The 27,951-nt window shown below is 35.9% G+C and overlaps 1 protein-coding gene and 1 non-coding gene across 3 annotated transcripts; both read right to left on the bottom strand.

Moving 5' to 3' along the window:
* Positions 1 to 380: 380 nt before the first annotated feature.
* On the bottom strand, positions 381 to 27,210 carry LOC105832671 (dynein assembly factor 6, axonemal). 2 transcript variants are annotated; one of them, XM_036282989.1, is made up of 6 exons: positions 25,128 to 27,210; positions 23,516 to 23,721; positions 21,937 to 22,064; positions 21,532 to 21,730; positions 5,432 to 5,545; positions 381 to 1,342 (listed from the first exon to the last, which is right to left on the bottom strand). In XM_036282989.1, exons 1-4 carry the CDS (start codon positions 25,423 to 25,425, stop codon positions 21,601 to 21,603), a joined length of 762 nt encoding a protein of 253 aa, XP_036138882.1. In that variant the 5' UTR covers positions 25,426 to 27,210; the 3' UTR covers positions 381 to 1,342; positions 5,432 to 5,545; positions 21,532 to 21,600. The 2 variants fall into 2 exon arrangements, with proteins under 2 accessions (XP_036138882.1, XP_012529273.2); XM_012673819.3 differs by lacking the exon at positions 381 to 1,342 and having other exon boundaries at positions 1,821 to 5,545.
* Trnat-ugu lies at positions 15,797 to 15,869 on the bottom strand. Its single transcript has one exon. It is a non-coding gene; the product is annotated as a tRNA-Thr (tRNA).
* Positions 27,211 to 27,951: the final 741 nt, after the last annotated feature.

The raw sequence follows: 27,951 nt of genomic DNA, 5'->3' as shown, positions 1-27,951 counted from the left end.
ATACATGAATTACCTGCGCATTGCAGAGCAACGGATACTGTCAGACGCACAAAGAGATCGAACGAACACTAATTGCCTTCTACATTCAGTTATCTATCTCCCTTGTTCAGCACTTTTCCGTTATGGCAAAAGAAACCACCATCGCGCGACTTTTTCGCTTTCCGCGGTAAAAGAACAATTTTAATTAAATCGCTTCCCTGCTCTCTCGGCGATTTCATCTCCGACTTTCGGGAAACGCGTGACCAAATATTGTATAATCGGAGCTCGTTTGCTTGATTGGACGAGGAAGTGGAGGTTTACGTTTCATTGTCCTCTGCGGATTCGTTAGAACGCTCGGGAAAGGAAAAGTTGGATTTTGTTTCCGATAAAAAATCGACAAATTCAAATATATACATTTTTTCATTTAAAAAGTTATTGATACGTGACCCGGCATAAAAAAATTAAGGATTTTGTAGAATTTTAGTCGATTATATCTGCGATTATCAGAATTAATTATTTAACGTTTGCATTATCTTATTAATATTTATGAATCTTATGTGATATATGGTAAGTACGCAATCATATTTATTATTGGTTAGTACGTAATTAATCATTAATATTAATAGAATTACTAATACGTTTGCTTACGGGATTATCAATTAGTTTAAACAATTAACGATCCAAATCTTGAATAATTGAATGAATCAGGCAAATCCACGGCATTTGCACAGTAAACAAATATTTAAATTTTAAAAGGTTACTTATCTATTTTATCATTATGCTTTTAATTATTATTAGCAGAATCATTTAATTAAAATACTTTTTTAATTTATTACTACGTCCACATACGCTTCTTCACATATATCGTTCTACATAATTAATCAACCACACATAACCATTATGTTACAAATTTTATATATTCTTAGTTTCCCATGCAAAGGAAGATATTCCAAATTATTATGATTGTATATTTGGCGGTGGAAATTTTGTCAAATATCAACGTTCCATCCCCAATCGCTTTATCTATACCTGGAAAAAAGGGGGCGAGCGAGTTCTGAAATACGCAAGAGGTAGGAGAAGAAAGGGAAATACTTCGGTACTCGTACGGTACGTGACTTATGGCGACCGTACGTATATCGTCAAGAACACCGCAGTTCCGGTACCGTAGGAAGCGTCGAGTGTGGAATATAAACTTTAACGGATGGCTTCTTCCTCCGTGCACCGCGAGGTCTGATCTAGAACGCCTGTCCTGTTCATACAGCACCCTCCCAGGCCAAGATACAGGGCATTTCACTTCGCGAAGTCGACGTCACTATATGTATAATCCATCGGTGTCCACCGTTTACCTTCCCCCCGTCCTTCTCTAAAGCAGAAAATATTAAGCTTAGAAATTTCAAAATGTCTTGTGGACAGAGTTATTTTTAACTCATGATCTATTCTCTACGTGAAGGAAAAATGGGAAGCGGAATAGTATAGTAGGTCAGAGAAAAGGTTAGCATTTTCGTTTTGATATTATATTTTGATTAATTGTTACTATAATATTGATAATAATAACTATATGTTTATATTAATGCTTATAGTGCTTGTTTTACAGTATACAACTTACTATATTATAATCTCCATTCCGCTTATGATAATAATATCGTAAGTTGCATGGACCAATATTATATAATTATGAGAACTTTAATATACATAGTTTAAACAAACTATAATTTACACTGTTGAATAACTACAAAAATATAGTTGGGTCTATAAATAACTATAATTTTATATTATAATAATATTATGGTTACTGCAACTTGTTTTTTTTCCGGTACAGAGAAGAATATAAGGTAGCGAGATTTTTTTTTTTCATAGGATAAACACGCGAATAATTTTGTATCTATGTCAAATAAATTGTTGCAAGCAGAATCGGAAAACATCTCCTAGCAAAAGTTGCGTAAAGTTATTCGCTTTTGATTCAATAATATTCATTAACATTTATGAATAATTCATGGAATCTGAAATATCTAAAATGTAAAGTGTAAAAAATAATTTCCTACTCTTTTCGCAGCGTCGAAAGAAAACAAATATAGGCACACATAAAAACTGTTAGCTGTTCGCATATAAAGTAAAAGTGCGATTTTAAAGGAACGGGAATCGAGAGGTGCGCCCGCGGGAGAATCACTTTCTTTCGCCCTCGCGTATGTATCTTCTTAAATTGTTACTCGAGATTTGAGTGCAAATGCGTGCGAGAGTAAATCCTTCAGATACACAATGCTCCCTCTCTGCGAGACTCGCTCTTTCTCTCTCTCTCTCTCTCTCTCTCCTCGATCCGTAAATTTCGTTGCTTACGTAAATACCGTGCGCCACGTATCCTTTACTTTGTGCTTAACTTCGTGAACCAGTTCGCCCCTGTAATCCCCCGGGAGCGCACAGAAGCGGCGGCGGCGGTGGCGGCGCAGGACAGGTCGAGTTTACTACAGCGAAGGAAATTCCCGCGACAGCTCGCGCGTAGAATACCGAACGATAATTAGGTATCGATTTCCCACGTGCCAGGAGAGTGTCGGCGATAATCGACTTCGCCTATCTTAGCTGTTGACCCTCTGGCCGCCGCGCCGCGCGGCCAATGGACGAGGGGGAGGAGGGGTCTATGTATCGAGCACCCTCGTAGTAGTATTCTTCCGAGGTATTCCGTGAATTCCTAACCCAGTTCCATTGATGATGGAGCAGCGAAGTATTTCGATGAGACGGGAGAGAGACGCGCCACGCCGCCTGCGGATCTCGTATGACAAATTGAAGGTCTCTCTCGCCGAGTAAAGATAACCATTCAAAGTAAAATTCTGAAGAACGGCAAGAATGCGATCTTCCGTGTAATGGGAAGGTTCGCAATTTTCGAAAGTAAGGAAAGAAGCGTCCTTAAAGCGAGAAACATATTTGACGACCCAGTTTGGCCGACGATTTAAATTTCAGTTTTATGGTAAGTCCTCCCCTCGGATTCTCTCTCTCTCTCTCCTCTGTTCCGATAGATTCAATTATTAAAAAAGTTGACAGGAAATTGATAGTGATCTCGATCGAGATCATTGGATAGAGATCCGTTTTCTTCTGGAAGACACAGTACGAAAATTAAATCTACGCTCAGCTAATGAATAATAAAGAGAGATGAATAACTTGAGAGTAAAAGACATGGAAAAGAAATCTAAAGAACTCAACTGGAGTAGCCGAAGTAAAAACTTTCCGTAAAAATATTGTGTTGCGAGAGTAGAACAAAATTCTCCTAACATAGTTTTCATCTTTCTCGTAGGTTGTTGAATATTGTTTCTCTAAATTTTCTTTCATATCTTCTTCTCGGAGCGAATTCTCAAGCAGAAACTTCTTATACTAAGAATCAGTATCCAAGATTTTAATATTCTAGTTACAATCGGGTTTTGAAGTGATGCACTTTCGAAAAATGTTATTCAAATGCGGTACTCTGCTGTATTATCGATATATTTCTTATTAACTTTGCACGGTAAAACTAAACAAAATATTGAATTTCAAAGTCAGTATGCAAAATCGGTTCGAGTAATCGCTATGTTGAAATAACTGGTTCTAAAATTTGGACCGTTAATTGAGTAGAGAAATATTACAAAAGGTTATCTTGAAACCAGGGCATATATATTTGATTCCATATTGATTATATTAAAAAAAAAGCAAGTTTTGATTAATGTACGCGTATGTAATTTCACCCTGGAGTGCTATTGTGGTCGAATTTTCACCCAATTCAACGCCGATTCATGTTTAATACAATTTCGATCATTATTACTATAATTTACAATCATTTTTTAATTCAATCATATTTTTACAGTTATTCAACAATATAAATTATATTTTTTAATTGCATTAAAATTCTTATAATATTGATCTATGCAACCTATGATAGGATTGTCATAATCAGAATAGAGATTTTAATATCAATAAGTTGTACTATAAAATCACTATAAGCATATAATTATTATTACCAATATTATAATAATAATTATTATAAAAATAATATTGCTGACTATAATTATTTAATGCAACTACAAATGTCACGTATAATATATTTTTTTCTCAGTGTAATTATCTCGCGTTAATTCTTGAATCAAGACAACTTCATTCCATCAGCTGGAATAATAAAACTGAATAATGTAAAGTGCATCAATATCCTAAATGCAAGCTCGCGTTTCCCCATCTCCTTAAACTTCTTCTCCATAGAAGAAGCTCGTCCGTGTCGTTATTTACGAACCCACTTTCGAAACGATTATCGGCTCGCCCTTTCGGGGATACCGACGTTATCCTTTTCCTTCTTCAGCTTCCACGCCGCCGCCGCTACGGGACAGAGTCCGGCGGGCATTAGGACTTCACCCAACTCCCATCATTCCTGCTGAAACTGCACAAGTTCCACGTCCTCTCCGACCGACCTCGGCAAGGAAAATTTCACATCCGCCACATCTGCCGCTGCTTTGCCTGACCACCGTCGCAATTAACTTTTAAGGCTGGCACCGCCTGCCCAACATGGGCGACGGGACCGCCAGGTTTCCGTTTCGTGCGCTGCTATCCCTCGCATTCTTTGGTAAGCAATTCACAGCAAAGGAAGCAAAAAATATACATCAAGAGTTTCTACAGAAAAAGAAAACCCGGTCGAATTTCGAGGGAGTATCTACTACGAAAACAAGAGAAAAAAAAAAACCTTATTTAAGCGAGATTTCAGCGAACGGGGAAAAAAGGCTCAAAAAATTATCGCGTGTTGGAATAATGCGGATCGATACTGCGAAGCAATCAATGCCGCGACTATTATGGAAGCTTCCGTGTGCTTCCGTACAAAAAGTTTTGAAAAGACGGGAGGTAGCGTCAACGTGCGCGCGAGTATCGGATTACACAGAACGGATGCAAAAGGACTGAGAGGGAAAGAACCGCGAAAAAAAAAGGTAAGGAGGAAAACTTGTTGTGTAGCTAGCTCTACGCTGGAAGATAAAAGTTAACCGGTATCCACCGCGTAGTTGTTATTCTATCCCTGGGAAGAAGGGAAAAAAAAGGATAACTCGGTGTCCCGACGTGCTTGTTTCTAAAAGCGAGGGGGTACTCCACAATGGCCCATTGAGACCGGCAGTTCTTCAAGGATCCCTCCGCGAGTTTTTTATGCGCCGTTTAATCGAGAGGGTTAGAAGTAAATTGGGTGCGCCGTGAGGACGCGTTTTCGCCATCGAGAAAATTTCAAACGCAACCAAGATGCGGCGATCAGTGGTTACAATAACGTTCTCCTTCATTATTCTCGAGGCAACGTCTTTATTAATTTACAATAATAATTAAAATTCTTAATGATACTGTCATTAATCAAAAATGGGATTTAGAAACTTGAAATGCACTTGGCAGCAGCAAGTATTTAAGAAAAAGGCCGAAAAATAAGTATGAGGAAGTAGAAAAGGATTATTTTACTATTTAGTACTCGTACATTTTTGAAAAGCAACTTGCGCGCGAGATATTTCTACATCTCGGTGAAAAATTTTTACTCCGCGATTTCTTCAATAAACACTTGGTCCGTGGGGTACCCTATGGAAGCGCAATCCTGCAAAAGAAAAAAAAAATATCAAATGAATCCATAGCTCAGGGGTTAAAGCAGTGGTGTTGTAAACCGAGGGCCGCAGACCGCAAATCTCTCTGGGGGGTGGCAAAACTTTTTCATCCCCCTTCTTGCCTGCTTGCCGCGCTTTTTTCACACCCACGCAATGCCGACGACGTTAATTCCGCGAGTTACTTAACCCTTGGAGGAACGTTCGCCTTATTGACAAAAATTTCACGAGAAAGTCTTGAAGTTGAGTACTATTTCGCGAGTTTCACGAACTTCCTGTCGAACTGCTCGAGTCCATTTTGTCGAATCCCGGTTGCAGTTTTTTTTTTCTTGGGATCGCTGAACGTGCACGAAGCGAAGCAAAGTAGATCAGCTTACTTCGTGTGATTACAAATATAATCTCGTACGATATAATGCCATGCTGATCTATTTTGCTTTGTGCAAATTCAGCGAGGAAATAAAATTACCATTAATTAGAATTTAACAAAATGGACTCAGATAGTTCGACAAAAAGTTCGTGAAACTCGCAAAGTACTCAGCTTCGTGAAAATTTTGTCAAAATGTTTTTCCAAGGGTCAAGTAACTCGCGGAATTAACGTCAACGGTATTGCAAGGGCGCGAAAAAGTGCGGCAGGGAAGAGGGGGATGAAAAAGTTTTGTCGTCAGAAAGATGATATATCGCAATATTAAAATATCGTGTACGAAAGGAATAATAAATGCTGCACAGGAAAATATTCGGTAAATATGTGGCTTCAAATTATGTAGGGCATCCGAATACCACAAATTATAGAAACGCTAGTTTTCATTAATCCTACGGGCTGCATGAGAGGGGAACAATGGTCCAAATCACCCGAGTGTGTGGAAATTACGCGAGAGAAAGATTTACATTTAGCCCAGACAAATATAATAAATTCCCAAACTGATCCTTTCAAAGTATCGTCGAATCGTATTTAATCAGAAATGACAAAGCTATTATTCTGCAATCTTCATCGCATAAATATTGAACTGAAAATTCGATAATACAGAAAAGCTGTACTTCCGAAATGAAAATTAATAAAGTAAATAATAGATATCTTCTTCCTGTTTGTTCGTTTTGTATTATACATTATTACAAACATTGTAACTGTATCTTCAAGAATTCAAAAATTTCAAATTTTTCCGTTCCACACTTTAATATTCTTTTTTGATCATTTTGTAAAAGAGAAAACATTATTTATTCCAAATTAATAAAAGTAGACTTGTTCCGCCTTCGAGTTTTCAACGACATTAATGGAATACAATTTGGCCTAATATCTCGTACGTTACGTTCTCGAATCCAAGACAAATTGGAGCGCGGAAATGAAGTACGCTGCAGCCTCGATCGTTAAACCATGTCGCGACGAGTTAACTGTCACAGGAATGAGGCTCCCTTTGACGCTTATTCCCCACCTCGGTTATAAACGATATCGCATATATCGAAACTCGCTGCAATTTCCTGCCGCATATCAGTAACAACGCAGCCTTTATATTTCGTCGGCAAACTGGGCCAAGAAGGCAAACGCATCCTCGCGCAAGTCCACATTACGTTACCTCGTGACAAAGTAACCTATAGAATAGAACTTTGTTTCCCCAATTCGGTATTCCTTTGACAATATAAAATGTCCCAAGTGGTATAAACTGAAAATAAGCGAAATTTATCCCAAGAACTTGAAAAGAAAATTTTTTTTACAATAGAATTTATTTTTCTCATCTCTTTTTTTTTTTAAGCGAACGTTATTATAAAATGTATATCAATAAGTACCTAAAATAATAAAAAATGTATCTATGTACTTCGTCGTTTATTTCCTTCATTTGTCTTTTTTAAACAAAACGTTAAATTAATATTAATTTCTGAATTTCATTATTTTTTAATTCTTACAAAATATATTATATGAATGTAAATGTATTATATTTAATAAATATAGCGTAACTTTAACAATGCTATAAAAAATTTACATATATTATTAAAAATATAAAAGAAAAATAGGATCTAAAATAAAATTCTCATCACAAAATTGTTGAAAACGTAATTAAATTTTTACAAAAATCTCCGTTTCTATTTTGTCAATATTAAATCATTATGTTAATACATAATATGTTTGCCAAGGTATTATACTTTAAATTTTTCATTTGATAAACAGTATAAATTGCAATTTCGAAAATAAAATACAGTTAAGTATATACTAAAGTACTCTTACATTCTTAGTTTATTTTACTCGGAGAAGGATGCAAAAAATTGCTTAGCGTATGCGCGTATATGTGCGAAAGCTTTCCTACCCGCTTTTCTCATATTTAATTACGCGCATGCGCATGTACATATACTGTTGGCAGAATTATTTGACGACCGAGAAATGTAGCGGCGAGAACGGAACGGATGTCGACGGACGGAAGCGGAAAAATGCGGGCAGTCGAGATATGTAGGGCCTCGGGAAACCAAATGTTTGCGGACAAATCGTCGTCGCTTTTGACGAGGAAAATCAACAAACGCCCCTCTCGTTCGGTTCCTAATGCACCGCCCGGAATGAAAATCGTTCCGCACGCGCGCGGGGGCTCTCGATCACGATCCAGGGGATTTTGGATCCTCTGTTTCGCGCGCCCGAAAAACAAACCCCCGGGAAAGCTGTGTGCGGAAAAAACTCGGCCGCTTTCATCGGTTCGCGGGATTTTGCGAAGTTCTGTGTTTCGAGAGATCCAGGCCGCGGGATTTAGTAACGTGAACCCGCCTTGCAAAATGCATAGCTATCGAGTACGCATTTTCCATTACGAATTCTCGTGCGAGTTTAGGATCGATTCTTCAAATAGGGTGAAGAAAAAGAGGGAGGAGAACAAAACTTTTTTAATATAAAAAGTTAAATATTTTCTCTCCTCTGCTCAAATCAGATCTGTATGTCATCTTTACGATAAAATCTTTGGTATGAAGAATAGAAGTGAGGCATGAACTGGACAGCGAGGCCTAAATTTTCCATGCAGCATTAACTAGAACGAGATCTTTACTTGCAGTTGACTTCGATCTAAAATATGATAAAGAAATTAGAGAGCAAGGCCGATATCAAGATTGTAAGAATATAGCGAATTGATTGTCAGCAACTGGCAAAGTTTAACATCACAAAATATCATAAAACGCAATGTTATTTATAAAATTGTAAAACAAATGTCAAATATCAAAAAACATAAATTTTGAGCTTATTTTAAAGCTTATTTTAAAAGCAGATTTTTTATTGCAAAGAAGATTAATATAATATAACTTAATTTAAAAGAGCAAAAGATAAAAATATATATTTCAAATTGAAATTTTATTAACCTCTCCTCTCTCTGTCTATCTTTCTCTCTTCTTTTCTCCTTGTTATTTTTCTCCTCATTAATTTGACATTTATTACATTTCATTTTAATATTAAATTATTTTATACTTTGCACTAAAAAATATAATTGCATAATTATAATTAAATACAAATGTAATTTTACGTATTTAATTTACAGTAAAAATGTAATAATTTCAGATATTTTATTCGAAGAATTAAAATGTTAATATTTTCGGGCGTGACAAATCTGACGACTCATTTCAGAGGTATTGTGCAGAATATTATTCAATCTACTCTGGGACAGAGAAAAAGATCGAAATTGTTGCTGCAGTTATCTTTGTCTAACACTTCTTCTCTTTATCCTTGATTTGCATCCTGCAAATGCTTATTTACATTAAGATATTCTGCAACTTCGTATTTGAAATTAAAGTGGAACACCAACTGCGTACTTTGCGCTAATTAAATGTTAACAGGAACATAACTTAAATGCTCGAAGCTTTTTTCGCAAATCAGGCAAAATATTATCGAATTTAAATCTCATCATATTACGTTTATACTTTAATATTTGAAGCAAATTTTCATTATTTTAACTCATAACTCGTAATTATTTTAACGCATTTTCTATCGTCTGTTTAAAATTAATAAAATGTGAATTTTTGAAAAATATTATCTATATTTAATACTTAGCCTCCGGATTCATCACTGCAACCACATCGGTTTACGATGTCAGAAGCATAACGTGATTTATTTTCTTGCAGTATTTTCGTCGAAATAAATACCATTTTTGCATGCAACGCTCATATTCGGCGTATGCACTCTCTCTTTTCGATCCGCATGAACATTAATAGATAGCTATAAATCTTAATCAGCTGTCAGGAGGTCCGTTTTCACGTAGAAACGCACGTATACGAACTCATGGAACACATGTAGATTAAATTATACGGCCATTCATTTACCGAAAGGGAATCATAGACGGAACTTCGATATATTTTACCAATCTATTCGATCGAGCACGAATGTAGCTGCGGCGTATGAAACAAGATAATTTATTTCAATATGTGGTGTGTATAAGAAAAAGGTTCGTGTGTAATTTCTCGATTCCGACGTTCAATATTGCTGTAGCAAAGAAGGCCGCGAATATTTCGTGATCTACATTTAAAAATGTATCTTCAGGCATTCGTTTCAATTTCTCATTTCTCATTTGCTCAAACGGTATAAATTCTTTAAAAAAAAAAAAGTTATACTTTCGGAACGCGAAAGAAACAGGTGCGTGTTCAGAATGTATTTATAAAGCTGTAGCGCGTTTTATTTGTCATTTCTGTCTTTATTGTTCATTAGAAAGTATAAAACAGGGATATGAAGTGCGAGTTTTTTTATACGATTCTAAAAATATTAGAGTCATATCCTCCGAAATTCACGAAGTGCTCTGAGAGCGAAATTTAGGAAAAAAACTGCCAAAATTTTTTATCGCACATTTTCTCGCAAAAAAAGGAAACAGGATATAGCTCATCGCGGAACGTTTCCGTTTCGTCTTATGGCGAATAAATTGTGCCGCCGATACGCGGCGCGGCGGATATCCGGTATCGCATCACTCGGCTCACCCGGTACACACTTGGCAGGCTTATGGGCTTTTCAATTTCGTTCCTCGCCGAGTGCGTTCCATACGGCGGCGAGCGATAGCTATTGCGGAAGCTCTCTCTCTCTCTCTATCTCTCTCTTTTCACTACATGCGCGCCCGTTGAAATTTTTCCGAGACGGCGTTTCGGAGGCCATTATGGCTTTCCCATTTCTTGAATGATACCCCGGACGAAAGCGCAATGGCGCGAGAGGATGGCTAACGCTATCCGCGAGAAATGGAAAAATAATTGGCCGGATGCATACGCCAGTCCGGACGCATTTCGGGAATATATCACACGGAGACCGGGAGAGAACCACACTGCACCGCTCGTGCAGTTTATTCCGCCTTTAGTTTATTTGCGGTCAGCTCCGCCGTATGTAAAAGTTGCCGGGTTTCGCCCGGCCGGGTGGAACAGAATCTTTTCAGTTGCTAGTATTATTGCCAGATTAAATAATTGATATATTTCGGCAATTAATTACAAAAAATAGCTTGCGTCATTTTTACACTGAAAAGTATGTGAAATTATATATACGCTGGGTGTAAAAATTATATAATGTAATGGAAATGTATAAAGTTTTGTGAGTTTAATTGTACAAATATATCTTTATTAAATAGAAAATTACAATAATGTCATTTAGTGTTTTTTTATATAAATGTACAAATTTTTATAATATTATATTACATAATGATAATATCACACATATTTTTACGGTCTATATACGTGTATAAAATATACACCTTTAATATATAGTATGGAGAAAATTTTCTCTTAAAATTTACCCTCAAAATTTGGTAATTGTGGGATAATGTGTGACCTCGAGGAATTTTATTATACTTTTTAAAATTTACTATACTTTTATATAATATACTTTTAGTAAATTCTACTAAAAGTATGGTAAATTTTATACTTTTAGTAAATTTTACTAAAAAGTGTAGTAAAATTCCTCGAGTCACACATTATCCTACAATTTTGAGGGTAAATGTGGAATAATGTGTTATCTCAGGGAATTTTATTATACTTTTTAGTAAAATTTACTATACTTTTAGTAAATTCTACTAGAAGTATGGTAAATTTTACTATACTTTTAGTAAATTTTACTAAAAAGTGTAGTAAAATTCTTCGAAGTCACACATTATCCCACAATTACCAAATTTTGAGGGTACATTCCCAGACAACAAATTTACATCCATAGTACGTCCTTGAGACATCGCGCTAGTTATCCCGCGATTATAACGAGATTGTCTCATGGGATGCCCATAGGATAAAAAATGTCTACTGTCTTTACCGCAGTAGGACGATCTTGCTGACGTCCTAAAGACGTCCCTACGATAGCCCAAGATCTCCATAAGACATCAAGAGGATATTGAAATTTACATCCATAGTACATCCTTGGGACATCACGCTAGTTATCCCGCGATTGTAACGAGATCGTCTCATGGGATGCCCATACGATAAAAAATGTCCACTGCCTTTACCGCAGTAGGACGATCTTGCTGACGTTTTTAGGACGTCAACAAGATCGGCCTACTGCGATAAAAAAAAGCGGACATTTATGATCCTATAGGCATCCCATGAGACGATCTCGTGACAATCGCGGGATAACTAGCATGATGTCCCAAGGATGTACTATAGATGTAAATTTCAATGTCCTCTCGATGTCTTATGGAGATCTTGCTTAATTCTGCATCCGGAAAAAACGGTCACCCATCCAAGTGCGAACCATCGCCGACGTTGCTTGACTTTGAAGATCGTACGCATCTAACGCTTCGTGATGATCCATGAATACTTCATGTTTATCATTACATATTATTTTTTATAAATCATTTTAATAGATGTTGTAAGAAGGATGAAACATGTATAGTTAACTTACAATTTTTTTTTTATAAATAAATATAAAGTTTTACAGTTTTTTATTAATTTTACGTATGCGAAATAAGATGTGAAATATGATGAAAACTTATAAAAAGATCTGTGTTTGCTCTGTTTGGGTAAAATAAAATAAAAAAAATAAGAACTAGATGTCATTTTTTATAATTTTTAATATTGTTAATATATTGTTTCAATAAGTGTAATATTGTCGTAATTGTCACATTTTTATGTTCCTGAGAGCTCCTATGGACGTCCTCTGGAGAGTACGCTTTGCTCGTCTATTTGCTGTTACAACGGGATATTTTTAAACCGTCCCGCATTGAGCTTGAGTAGGACGAGATCTTACTGAGAACTCCTACGGATGTCCTCTGGAGAGTACGCTTTGCTCTATTCCCTGTTACAATGGGATATCTTTTAATCGTCCCGCATTGAGCTTGAGTAGGACGAGATTTTACTGAGAGCTCCTACGGATGTCCTCTGGAGAGTACGCTTTGCTCGTCTATTCCCTGTTACAACGGGATATCTTTAAACCATCCCGCATTGAGTAGGACGAGATCTTATTAAGAGCTCCTATGGATGTGCTCTGGAGAGTACGCTTTGCTCATCTTTCGCTGTTACAACGGGATATCTTTAAACCGTCCCGCATTGATTTTGCGTAGGACGAGATTTTACTGAGAGCTCTTATGGATGTCCTCTGGAGAGTACGCTTTGCTCGTCTATTCGCTGTTACAACGGGATATCTTTAAACCGTCCCGCATTGATCTTGCGTAGGACGAGATTTTACTGAGAGCTCTTATGGATGTCCTCTGGAGAGTACGCTTTGCTCGTTTATTCGTTGTTACAACGGGATATCTTTAAACCATTCCGCATTGATCTTGAGCAGAACGAGATCTTATTGAGAGCTCTTATGGATGTCCTCTGGAGAGTACGCTTTGCTCGTCTATTCGTTGTTACAACGGGATATCTTTAAACCATTCCGCATTGATCTTGAATAGGACGAGATTTTACTGAGAGCTCTTATGGATGTCCTCTGGAGAGTACGCTTTGCTCGTCTATTCGTTGTTACAACGGGATATCTTTAAACCGTCCCGCATTGATCTTGAGCAGAACGAGATCTTATTGAGAGCTCTTATGGATGTCCTCTGGAGAGTACGCTTTGCTCGTCTATTTGCTGTTACAACGGGATATCTTTAAACCGTCCCGCATTGATCTTGAATAGGACGAGATCTCATTGAGAGCTCTTATGGATATCCTCTGGAGAGTACGCTTTGCTCGTCTATTCGTTGTTACAACGGGATATCTTTAAACCGTCCCGCATTGATCTTGAGCAGAACGAGATCTTATTGAGAGCTCTTATGGATGTCCTCTGGAGAGTACGCTTTGCTCGTCTATTTGCTGTTACAACGGGATATCTTTAAACCGTCCCGCATTGATCTTGAGCAGGACGAGAGCTCTTACTGAGAGCTCCTATGGACAACCATAAGACGTTTTATCTTGCCAGGACAAAAATGGGATAAAATCGAGATGATCCCGGGATCAATTTTGCTGTGTGGGTTTTAAGAGAAAATTCTCTCCGTATAAAATTAAATACATTTTTTACAATTTACGATATTTTATTCTGTGTGACATAAAAACTGATTATTATTGAAAACAATATCTGTCGAATATGGAAAAATGGTTTTTCATCTACGAACTGCAACGTTCGCGTGAGAAAGGCTTTTGCCGCGACGATCTCACGTAAATTTCAGGATCCGAAACAATATCACGTTGTATTACCGTTTATTGAGTCTTGACCGGAAGGCACTCAAGGCGCTTGGTAGCCACAATGGCTCAATGCTAAATTGAGAAAGTTCCGGAAAGTTTAATATTCCATATACTATACAGGGCCAGTCAACAATAATTCTCGTTACGTCTAGCATGTACCAAACTCGTGTATTTCCTTTAGATTATAAATAAATTGGAAAACTCGCAGTTGCGGTTTTTCTGAGCAAAGTGACTTGTTCAGTCAGTTATTATTAATCGCAACTTCCCGATGTTTGTGGTATTTAAAATTCCAATTAAGATTCCATTAAAATTAACTTGAAAAATAACATTCTGTCATCTGTTTGCACCTCATCTGAAATCTAATTGGTTTATGATTTCTTATTTTACAAAAGTGCAATCGCGACAGTTTTATGTAATATTTTCATTAAAAAATAATACATTTCTAGTTGATCAAAAAATTTACGTAGAGAAATTTGTAACTGTAAAAAAAGTTCTTTTGCGATTTTTCTTAACAAGATACTTTGATTAGCCAATCATCACATTAATCGTAACTTTTTGATGTGAAATATCGTAGTGTTAAAGGGTTCAATTAAGACTCTATTAAAGCTCGCTTAGAATTAAAATTAATGTAAAAACTAACATTCTATCATTTATTTGCGCATTATTTAAAGTTTAATCGGCTCATTAGTTTTTATTATTTCAGTTTTATTAGTTTTATTATTAATTAACTATAAAATCAGAAGTTCCATAATATTTTCACTACAGAATAATAAACCTTATATTGAACAAAGAACTTGTATAGAGAAATTTGTAACTGAAAAAGAGGCGTACAATCTTTAGTACACTCTGTATATTATGTATACTAAAACACTAACGCGAACGTTGTTGGGAAGAATACGGGGAGGGGCAAAGTTTCTTAATAAACATTGACGTCGACACCGCGTGGCAATTCCTTAGTCGATACAGAAACCCGCTTTTATGAACTGACTAACGGATTAGAAACAAACTCCCCTTTAATCAAGCTTTACAGAAATAAGTTAATCGCGTTTAAAAATAAATTCTAGTTATGTTAAAGAATTTTAAATTTTATATTATTAGCAATTTTAAAACTAAAAGAAGAAACGTCGTGTTTTTCTTTACAGAAACCGAAAAATAGAAAGCTTTATTAAAATATTACATTTTCGACGTCAATCAATGTATGAACAAATCTAGTATTTAAAAATGTATACATTATTAATATGAAATATATATATATATATATATATATATATATATAATTAATCATAAAATATATGTATGAGTTCTTATATGATCAATAAAACTCTTTTCCTCGTATATACAAAAATGAATAATCGAATGAGTCATCACCGGATTATATCAACTTATTATTAGTGTACTGTCATTAATATTATACTATCTTTTTAAACGAACATTTTCGGACACGTGCTTGCAATTTCTTCTTAACTTTTTTAAATAAAACACGTGATTATGTTTAAAGTGTTCCACACATATTGTAGAATTATATCTATACATATCTATATATACATGAATATGTAACAAGATGAAAAAGTAACGTATATTTTATATATGTGCACTTTTATACGTACGTAATATAAAAATTAATAATGTTATAAATATTTTATCGATATATTACGCAGAAAAATTGTAAAAAAAAAATTTGCCCCCAGAGAGATTTGAACTCTCGACCCCTGGTTTACAAGACCAGTGCTCTAACCCCTGAGCTATGGAGGCTTTCGATCGACTCCTCTTTCAATACGCTAAAAAGTCGTAGTATTTAAGTCATATTTAATACATAAAATAAAAATATTATTTTAATTATAAGGTGATTCTTTCTTTTTTTATTTTAAAGAAATAATATTGTTAATTTTAAAAATATATAAAAGATTCATTAAAAAAACGAAAAATCATTTAGAACAAGATTATGTTTTTAAATATAAATACAAATATTTATATAATATTATATTAAACGCGAATTTTTTACTTTTTTATATTTCTGTTACTAAACAAAGGTGTGCAAAGTATTGTATCAAATTAAATTTGATAGTCTTTTTTTTTTTAATTGCGTTAATAAGTTTATTTCAAAAGAAATTCTAGGAATTCAACGAACAAAAGAAAAAAGTAAAATACCAGATTGCCTGCGTCTCAACGGAAAATTGTTCATTTAGAAAAATTATATCACGTAGAATTTTTACTTTACAATATAGTAGTGCTACTTCAGTTTTTCCAAGTCAAAAGACTCCGCTAATATATTTCTCAGTTCCTTTGAACCTCTTCTTTCAGCTAAATATTAAATATTTATTTTAATACTGCATATTTATAAGAAAAATGCTTGCACATATACCATCACCATAAATTTGCGTGTTGACGTTCCGTATTTTATTCTGTACCTAGAAACTCGAATTTTCAGCGAATTCACTGAGATGGCATATTTTACTGAAACTATGCACACATTTACTTACATTATTTCTAAATTTTTTAATTTATTAAATGTTTATCTTTTAATTATACATTAATATAATAAATTTAATGCTGTAAGAGAAACTAATAAGCATTACAATGTTTAAATATTACAATATGTATAAGGTGTTTTATATAACTCGATTATTTAGAGGTCAACATTTTTTTAATGAGATGATATATTTTTATTTTAAAAACAAATTAACGAAATGCATTTAAGATATGTTTAAGATGATTTTAAACATGAAAACATTACATTTAAAAATGATTTTTGCTCTTGAAACCGAATAATAAGTTTTAAAAAATGTTGGTTAACGTAATATTTAATTGCCCCTTCGAAACGAACAACTTTGCGCTTTGGTATTTTTTCGTATCATAAAAAAACAAAGTATATCTGTCGCTTTTAATAATATAAAAAAATACCAAAGATAAAAAATATCACATAAACGATGGAGAAAACATTTTATAGGAAACATTCTCTCTACAGTCAAGATACACATATTAAATGTGAAAGCACTATATTTACCTCATTAGTAAACGCAAAAGAGAAAAAGAAATGAGCGTTTTACGTCAACGCTGATGATGACAAACAAGCCGCGATGGTAAAAGGCACGCGAAAAGGCGCCTTCCGTCACTCGTCTTCCGCCAAATAAGCCACGAAATGCGGCGGAGGAAGTCGATGAAGGACAGCCCGTCGTAATGCACAGCCGGGTGTTCTATGTAAGCGCAGCCACTGTACCTATTCCCGCATACCTCGGGGAGTGCATCCTTGAGTACGTTCTCGCCGGGCGGCAACACAAGTCCGCGCGCGAGCGCGGGCTTGTCGTAAAATCCGCTACGTCGCGTCGCCTGTCTCTTGAGCTTACGCGACTTCGCGACGTCCGTAACTTTTAAGGGTGAAATCAGGCTGTAGCGAAATTTTACGCTGGCTCGTACGCGAAAGTTCGGCTCGTACTAAGGCCAGCTTCGCCGCCGCTGTTATTATTACGAATTAAACGCTGATTTTCGCAAAACTCAACTCTGTTGCGAAACATATTGTAAAAATACGCCGATACGTCTTTCAAATCGTCCTCTCGCGGAAGAGGAGTGTCTCCCTTTTCTAAAAAGTGCATTATATCGATAATTCCATATCTCGAATTAATCGTTGCCTCTTTTCCGCGATGTTGATTGGTTCTCTCGCTGCGCTTACTTCGTGTTGCGAGAAAAAGTCAAATAAAGCGCGCGAAGCGCGCGTCTGTGGCGTTTAGTCTTTAGGAAAGAAAGAAAGAAAAAGGAAAACTGCTCACAGTTTTGCAACGTAATTTTTTTACGACACTGTAACTTTCTACTACTAGCAGCGCTGGAACGATCGAACTCGGGGCATCCTCTCTGCGAGGGGGGGGGGGGTGAAAAAAAAGGATGCGAAATAGAAAATTATTCGATAATAACGGCTATAAGTTAGCCGTGTTTCGGAATTAAAAACTTTAGCCGCCCGGAAATTAAGGCGGGCGGGCGGGAGGCGGAAAAACTAACGACCTACGTTCGAGGACTGATTAAGTTCCGACAGGACTAATTAGGAGTGGTTCGCGCCAATGGCGACAGAATTCGTGCTGATTCGATTAAGAGATTAAAGACGGGGGCGTCACGTCAGCGCGAGTAAAAAAAAGCGCGATCGTTTCGGGTTTATGCGTCCGCGTTTTCCACGGAGGAAAATAAATAAGAGGCGAAACGAATGCTCTTAGCTCCGCGGGAGGGAGGGTGGAGGCGGAAACATTTGTTTGCCCCGCGTTATAAAGCACGTCGTACGTTTCCGTTTGAGTAATCCTCCGTTTTTGCTGCAGAAGCAATTGCTTCCACGCCTTTCCGTGCAACGTTCCACGAGAGTCCGCCAGGCGTCTTTTGTCGTCGCTGTCATGTTTCTTCCTCTGGGAGGCTAACGTAATCTGGTTATCGTTAACATATTTATCGCGGCAATTGATCTTCGAACCCGTAATATATAATTACGAGATTGCGAGCCGCGCATATTGCAAAAGACGAATAGAGAGAGAGAGAGAGAGAGAGAGAGAGAGAGAGAGAGAGAGAGAGAGACGTGTATTCGAAGTACAGCAGAAAACCACTCAATTTAATATCGAGGTATTTACTTTCCTCGTGTATCGAATACGGTATGCGTACGTACATCATTCATCTTCAACGTTATTACAACTTCTTACTGACAGAAACAAATAATCTTGGGGTATATGCAAATTTGTCTTATTGAAATTTACTTCGTATTAATATTTTCCTTATGATAATATTTCGTAATTGCCGTTAGAAATATAAATAAATGTCGGATAAGCGCAAAGAAAATATTCATATTTTTAATATTTTTTGTTCGTTTTTATTAACTTTATTGTTATATATTAATATATTAATATGCCATATATTAATTAATTAAGTAGTTAATTAATTTATTAATATATGATACATTATGGTATATCATTAATTAATTAATTAATTAATTAGCAGCACCTACATCACATTTGATGCTAATTCAAGCAAGGTCTTTTAATCTGCAAGAGAGCAATTTGGGATCATGTGGAAAAGGAAGAGTGAGGAATTAACTTTTTACGGTCCAACTTTTTTATTCTCCCGAACTAGGAGTTGCGAGCGCATTCCCCTGCATCCTGCTGGAGCGTCTGCTTCTATCAAAATCCAGGAAGGAATCTTCTCGTCCATAAAAACGACGATTGTCTTACGGTACAATCCTGTCGGAACGTCCCATCCTGCGCGCCTTAACATTATTAATCAATTATCGTCGATATTAAATGTCGCCTTCTCGCACGACGAACGGTTCGAGGTTACAAACACACGGCGTAATCAATGTTTATAATCGCGCGCGGCGCGAGACCCGCGGAGAACGATCCGAAGGCGATTACAAAGATTGCAATTTACTACTTGCAGGGAAATTAGCATCGCGTAACGGGCGCAACGAGCGTGGGGCAATCAAGGACGTGGCATTTGCACACAAAATGCAAATACGATTTTGTTGTCGATACATTACTCGCCACCGCGCGCGACACGCGAGGTCGGCGAAAAAAAAATCTATCAGGATGTAACGGGGTATGATAAACGTCTTTGATAATAGGACGGACGGACGGACGGATGGAATGTCTCGTCCTCCGTCGCGTTATGAAACGTGCTCGTGCGAGGGGCGATTACGTATCTCAAAAATCATTGCAAGTCGGAGGCGCATGCGATCTCTCAGATATGTTAAAATAGAGGACGTCATCATTTCTTAAAATTAAATTATATGATTTTTTATTCAATATTCCTCTGACTATTCTGGTATGGATATAAAAGTATTAGGTATAAGATACAACTATCGAAAAATACGAGATAGATGCAGATATATAAAATATCGTTATTTAAAATGATTCAGATATATATAAATATCGTTAATTAAAATGCATGAAAATTATAAAGTCTCATTTTATTTTAAATATATCGAAAAATATGGAAGATACGAAAAAATGTTTCAGAAAAAATTTGTACGGTCTCTCTAAAAAGGAACAAATCAAATATTAAAATTAATGTTTAAAAAAAGATACATAATTGTATATTGCAGATGGTATAATTTTCCTGAAAAGCAAATATTTCCTTTACATTAATAGATACATCTCATTATTCTGTACATAAAAGTATTAAAGTACAATTGCAAAAAGAATAAATAGTTTATACTTGAAATATGTCAGAATAAAACATAAAACACCTCATAAACTCTTTATTTTTCGACGAGTTTATTTTTATGCTTTTATATCAAGAATAAGAGAAATCACATTATGCCAAAAAAATCATACAATTCTATCTTAAGAAAAATATTAAGGCACAATTGCATAAAATAAAAAGTTTATGAAGTTATTTTAAATCTTATATTTAAATGTATCAGAATAAAGTATAAAATATCTCGTATTATTTTTATGTTCAGAATAATCAGAGTAATCATGTCGAATAAGAAAAATCATGTAATTCCATTTTAAGAAATGTCGATGACCTTTATATGAAAAATATAATTTTTTTAAATTAATTTTATCACCATTTGTCTTCACTATCATCATTTGTTTTCCTTCAGACAACTTTGTCTTTTTATTTCACATTTTTCGATCTATTTGAATGTTAAAAACAAAATAGGACATCTATACATAATAAAAAAAATATCTCATGTCATTCTAACGCGTTTTAATAACAAATCTTTTCGTATAAAATATCTCATATTATTTTTATGTTTAGAATAATCAGAGCAATATTTCTCAGACAAATATATCAAAACCTAAATATAAGGTATTTCGAGAATTATTTACAGACCACATGCTCGTTCTTTAAATCGCGTATTTAACTATTTATTATGAATCGTAAATGCGATCGCAGTGGAACACTGCCAGGTAAATGTCATATCAACTTTATTAAAAATACTTTGTTGCGATCCATGGAAGTTATATATAAGATGTCCTTATTTTGACGCGTTTTAATAACAGATTATTTTGTATAAACATTTCTCGGATAAATATTTCTCAGTTGTGACATAAATAGCTTTTAATTATAATATAACAAAACTGATCGATCTGATTAATAAATCGGAGACAATTGAAAATAAAGATCTCTTGCAGAATTAAAATTAAATTAAAATGTCAACAAGTAAAAGTGAATTTAACACGTGATCTTCGTCGAAAATCGAGACAAATTTAATTTGATTTATTTATGACAGTTTAATTTCAGAATCAATTGCAATACATATTTGCACTTATTGTTAGGGAACCTTAAAGATTGCGGGAGAAATTACCTGCCAATCCACACAATTAAGGAGATTTATATCTTCATACCGGGCTCGTTAAAGCAGAATCCATCATCGCGACATAAAAGAAGAGATGTTGTCCCCAATCGGACGGCATTGAGAGCCATGAAAGCTCGCTGAAACACTTACCATGGGTTGCCTCGATAGGGTCGGGTACCGGCGATTCGCAAAGCGACGATCACACATCGATCCGGAAGCTCAGAAGTTTACGTTATCCAGCTCGCGCGCGAGTCTCAGGGTGACCTCGAGGGTGGCGGTGTCGCCGTGCCACTTGGCGGAGGACGCGTTGGGATCCACCGGGTGCGGCGTCGGTAGGTGTAGCCGATATCTGGGCGGAATCGCAACTGGTTTTACGCGTCGGGCAGATTTACGGCCTCGTAAAATTGTCAAAGAGAGGAGAACGCGCGCCCGCTCGGCCGCCGCACGGAGTCAAGCGCACACGCGGGACTCCGACGGTGTGTTGGGCAGGCAAGCTTCGCTCTCCTTCTGTCACGCGGGTCACACCGATAAATTCCCGGTCATGGGTCGCCTCACCTTGGGCTGCGCACGTCGATCGCCTCGGATTCCACGGAGAGTTCCACTTCCTCCCGCGTTTCCCCGGGCAATTTCACCAGCAGCGACAGCCACTCGCAGGACGCCGTGCACGGCGTCTTAAAGCCAATCTAAATAACAATTCGTCCGTTCTTCAAGGCCGCGATTCATTCACGTGGCGCGTCGAGCGAAAATGAATTCTTTCGCGGCGTTTCCGCGCCGAGGTCGCCCGGGGGTGAAGAATCGAGAGATTCTCCGAACGCGGCGAACGCGATTCGCGTTATCTCGTGCCCCGTTGTGCTTTACGGCGCGATATTTTTTTCCCGATGGCGATTCTACTTTTCTCGGAAAGTTGCATACATTTTCATCTTTAAAGCGCAGTTCGGAAACCTACTTTCACTTCTCTTCAATTAAATTAACATCTTTTTTTTTTTTTTTTAAATTCTTTACGTTCCTTTATATAGTCGTGGATTTCGAATACGAATTAAAATACGATCTTTGTATCTCTCCAAAAAAAAGTACAAATCTATTTATTTTATTCAACTTATTTTTATGTATTAAATAATCTCGAATTTTACAAAAAATGCTGCCAAAAACGATTATTAATTCACTTTTTTTTCTTCTAGTGAGTAACTAATAAATATCTTTAACAAAGAATATTTTCTCAATAATTGTCAAGATATACTCACAAGAATAATTATATAAAATTTGAGTATAATTCTTTTATTAATTAAAAATTTTAATTAATTCTTTGTTATTTTTTAATTATCTAAATATTAAATATATTTAATTTTTTTAATTAAAAATTTTTTATAATTGTTTCAAAATTTACAACATATTTACAAAAATAATTAAGGAAAATTTGAATATAACTTTTTTATTAATTAAATTTTTTAAATTAATTTTTAAAATGTTTTAAATTTAATTTTTTTACTCCTAATGTATCTATAAAATTGGGCTGTATTTGTTTAAATATTTTATGACAAAGTAGCATTACGAATTAAATCAAATTTTTTCATATAGTAATAAAAATCTAATATATTCATGCAAAAGTTCATTTAGATCCACTTACTCGGTTGAAAGCTATTTATCTAAAATTGCAGGGTCATTTTTGCTGCATAAGCCATTATATACCACATTTTTCATTGTTTTTTTTTCTTTTTTAGCTAGTTTTAAAATTCGGATATTTACAATCAACATTTTTTGTCCTTTTTTTTGTCAAAGAAAATATAAACCTAAGGAGCTAAAAGTTTTTTAATTTCGATAACCTCTGATATTGCAGAACCAAAACGTCTTTAAATAAGCGTTACTTATTTTACATGAATAATGAGTATATTTTAAGACTATTATAAAGAAAATATTCTCTGCAGAGAAAATGTTAGTTACAAGAAGAAAATCAGAAATTGATTAATCGCTTTTCTTAGCACGAGACTGATATTCATGTATGTGTCTAGAATTTATAAAATCTGTGATGATTTACCGTATTAAATCTAGGATAAGAATATTTTACGAACTACGCCGTGTACGAAACGCTCGATATCGTGTACCAAATCCCTTCGTTGCAAAAGGAAAAGAAACTTACTCCCAAGTAAACGTCCTCCGCCGTCACTGCCTGCTTGAACTTCATCTCGTATTCGGGCATCTTTCTGGGGTCGTGATCCTGCGAGCCCCGGGTGTCGACCGCCTCCGAAGGATGCCAAATATCATCACCCGCGCCCTGGAGGGGCGCATGTGGTCCCACGCGATCCTGGGACGAGGGTTCGCTCGACGCGCCGATGTCACCCGGTCCTTCATGGCAAATATTTTATTTGCGATCTGTCAATTTGTCCTACACCCCTCCCCTCCCTCCTCCCCCGCCCGACTAATGACTAATAACGTTACGTTGTCCCGAGAATAGACGCGTGATAACATCGAGCACCACCCGGAGGCCGCGCGTAAAGCTGATTAACGGTAATTTAAAAACGGATGTGTAACGATGATTTATAATTAACGCACGTTGCGCGTTACGACTGCGAACTGAGGATTACGCGAGATTCCTATTAGAATTAATGATTGACAATGCGAATATAACTTGCAGCGGGTTGCTTCGCTCGCCGTTGCGTCGAATCGTTTATAAAGCGTTACGTCGATAATATTATACCGGTTTGCGAAGGGAAAATCGAAATATGCATATATAAAACTCATCGCGTATGTTACGTCCAGTTCACAATTTACTACAACGATTCAACGAGAGGAGAAGAGGATGCAATCCTGCGCTATCTGCATAAAATGTCTACTCGAGATGGGAACGATGGAAAAAAAACTTTTGTTCTCTTTATCGTTGTTTCGTTCTCCTTTTAAGAATCTTTTCGGCCTAATAAAGCGAAAAGTTTTCGAGTTTTTTAGATTTATTCTTTTTCCCTCTGATCAACGATTTAAAAAATGTTGCCTAGGAATGTTTAAATTTTGACTCTGAAATCAATTACAAAGAGGAAAACAATGAATAATTTGGCAAAGAATGATTATACTTTTTCCAGTTTTAGGTAAATAACTTTCAAACGAGTAAGTAAATTCAAGTAACCTTTCGCAATATTTATTAGAATTTTATTAGGATATGTGGAAAACTTAATTTAATTTGTAATACTTCTTATCAAATTTGCAAATCAATACTAAACGCGATTTTACATAAGAGGGCAAACGAAAAATTAAATAAACCGATCAAAGAATTGTTCTCAAATTTTACACGGATACGCAAACGTAATAACAGAGGTGTATAAAATGTTTATATTTTTATCTAGTCCTTTGACACGTACATACCTCCTTAACTCCTCCGCCACGAGTTTCAGACATTCGTAAACGCGAATAAAAGGAATATAATAAGAATAATAATAATAATAATACAAAATAATCCGCGCGCTTGCGCGTACGAAGCTATTGGTTTTGTTTTTCCAATTAATTGCGTTCTGCGGCCAAATAATATCCCGCATAGTACAATTAAACATAGCCGAATTAAACGTATACCGATACGACGAGAGATTTTCAATTTTCGCGGTATCGCCGGGCTCGAAATTACACGGGGAAAATTAGTTGGCGCGCGGGAGGGTAAGGGGGCGGAAGAGAACCGGCGCCGAATTTGTTCTAACAGCAACAAATTTGCCGGCGTGTGTACGTACGGGCGTGTATCCATAATTAATCAGTCGTAAGCGCAGACTCACCCAACTTCCTCGCGCCCGCCTGCGGTAGATCATCCTCGACGTCGGAGTCGTCCTTCGGCGGGCAGATTAATTTTTGCAGCGCCTCCAAATCCCCCGGATGGAAGTGGCCGTCCATCGCGAATATAATACACTCGTGAGAGAGAGAGACAGCAGCCCCGATATCATCTCGCTGCAAACGCACTGTTCCGCAACAACAAATTGACGTCGCTATGACGACGAACTCGCGGCTTCGAATCCGTTCGATAAGGCGGCCCGATTCGAAATTAACTTCGGTCGAGAAAAATTCGATGCTTGACATAGCGCGCGCGGCGCGAAACTATTATTTATCTGTTATATTGAATATTGTGCAACAGCTAGGCGTTTCCCCTCGAACGGAGAACAATTTCGATTGCGTTGTCAGTATAGGAGACGGAAATAAAAATTGTCGAACGTTACCGCGGCTGTACGTTGATGATTTTTTCTATTCAATTTAATAATTTTTATTGCATGTAAGAATCTATTTCCAATGTGAGAAACAACATCTTCTTTAAAACGGCATTCGATCAATTATATTTAAAATCATTTGAAGAGTACGATTTTGATGGGACGTTATTTTTATCAGCTGTTGATAGAAATCAAATTTGAAACGATTTTATATACAAGTTGTGTGATAAATACAAGTTGTGACTATATATAATATATTATATACAAAATATATAGTCACGATCTTGTATTTATAAAATATATATTCTTTATATATATATCGATCGGCTTTTAATTCGTCTTTAATCTCGTTTAAAGATCTGTCTGCGTCGATCGCACGCGTGACGGCAATTCGAAAAATGCAACTTCCTGCGGAAATTCCGTTCCGATCCAGCGCTTGATCGCTGGCAACGGGACTTCACGGGACACACAATCGAGGAATCCGAAATTGTCTCGCGTGCAGTCACGTGTAGTCTGACCAATCAAACGATATCGGCGACTATCCTTTCTGGTAGCAGAGAGAAATCCTGATAACGATCATCCCGGCCTCTTTCCTGTAATCGCAAAATTAGCTGCCCGCTGAACGTACACGTATACCGCTAGTCCGTATTTTCAGAAACATCATCTGAGTGCTATCGTTTTATTCTTGTTTAACATTCGATGAAAAACAAAGATAAAATGATATCTCTCTTGTTTCTGAATACAATCCCGCACCGCACATATTGTGATATTCCAGTAGGATTTGGAAGTAACGCGTTATTTGTAACGTTACCGTTACCATTATCGTTATTTTTTTTCTGTCTCTAACGATAATGGTAACATCATTTTTACAGTAATGATAACGAATTCAAATGTTACTTTTATCATTACTTTAATTTTCTACTATCTTTATATTATAGATTCGCGCATCTCTTCAGTATACAAATATTATGCAGACAGTAATTGATATGCCAGATTGAAAACTACGTGCATTATGTTTTATTTTTATATTTTATAATACGTGGAAAATAGAAATGTGCAAATTATTCGAATTCGAATCAAATCGAATCCAATCTGACGATATTCGATTCGATTCGAATCCAAATCAACATAGTTCGAATTCGAAAGATTCGATAACGTCGAATTACTGCAATTCGAATTCGAATAAAAAAACCGCGTAAGAAGACTTAAAACCCGTTAAATTCTATCGTGCATCCAGCGCCTTTGCGTCGTTACGAGATTTCAGACTTCGTTAATTTTGATTCACCTATTCGATGTTTCAAATGCTTATGTCACATTCCTGGCTTGCAGGATTCCTATGCGTTGATTCGATTCGAATTCGAAATATGGGTGATTCGATTCGATTCGATTCGACGATATTTTTGTTAATTCGATTCAATTCGATTCGAATTTTTTTTGCAAATTCGATTCGATTCGATTCGAATTAGAAAACCTTAATTCGCACATCTCTAGTGGAAAATATCTTGACATATTTTAGGCTGCATTACGATAATCATTGGCAATATTAAAACTTTATGATACATAAGAAACGTAAAACGTAGGTTTTCTTTGAAAACTTTTATAAAAAATAAAATTTTATATGTTAATTACAATTTAAATTTCTATAAAAATAAGTAAACTAAAAAATAAAAATATTAATTATAAAAAATTAATATAACACAACGAATTAAAAGAATTAATAATTGATAAAGCTAAATAAAAGTTTAATATAAAGAAATTAAAGCTTCCCCTTCCTCCACATAAACAAAAAATATCTTTTAAATTTTTAAGAGGATATTGTATAACACAATACAGAAAAAGTAATTAAGTTATAAAATCATTGATATATCTGACTTCAAAGAGTATAATGATTAAATAAAAATATATATAACAAATTTAAGATTAAAAAATAAAAATAATATAATTTGCATTATTTCTGATGAAATTTGAATCTTCTATGATTCATTTATTATTGCTTACACAAATGAAACGTAAATCATAGTTTGCTTAGTTTACAATGTTTACATTGTACATGCTTGATGTAAATTATCATATTTTACGCATAAATGCTCGGTTCTTAGTACAGACGCAAACCACATCCATTTTGCGAAACACGATTTTATCAGCAGTATCGTAAAACAGATTACGTAGCTCATAGTTCTATATGCAAATATGGATGGCGATAGTGTTTTCGGAATTGCGATAGTACCGCGAAAAAAAAAAACTCGCAAAAGTCTCGGAACGTCCGTTCTCAAACGAGCAAAGTTGCCAATTGGAGACTACAGCCTGTGATGCGATTTCAAGCCCGGGCACGCTCACGCACACATCGCACTCCCCCTATCCGTGAGGCACGCGCGCTCGGCTGCGATCGGCGTGAGCCGTC

The sequence above is a fragment of the Monomorium pharaonis genome, chromosome 2 (assembly GCF_013373865.1).
Source record: "Monomorium pharaonis isolate MP-MQ-018 chromosome 2, ASM1337386v2, whole genome shotgun sequence".
NCBI lineage: Eukaryota > Metazoa > Arthropoda > Insecta > Hymenoptera > Formicidae > Monomorium > Monomorium pharaonis.
This window is presented reverse-complemented; position numbering and strand designations above follow the sequence as displayed.

Coding starts and splice junctions, on each gene's coding strand:
- LOC105832671 (XM_036282989.1), bottom strand. CDS start 25,425: ATGTCAAGCATCGAATTTTTCTCGACCGAAGTTAATTTCGAATCGGGC. Junction 22,065..23,515: donor CGGAGGACGTTTACTTGGGA/GTAAGTTTCTTT, acceptor ATTGTTATTTAG/ATTGGCTTTAAGACGCCGTG. Junction 21,731..21,936: donor ATCGACGTGCGCAGCCCAAG/GTGAGGCGACCC, acceptor GATTCCGCCCAG/ATATCGGCTACACCTACCGA.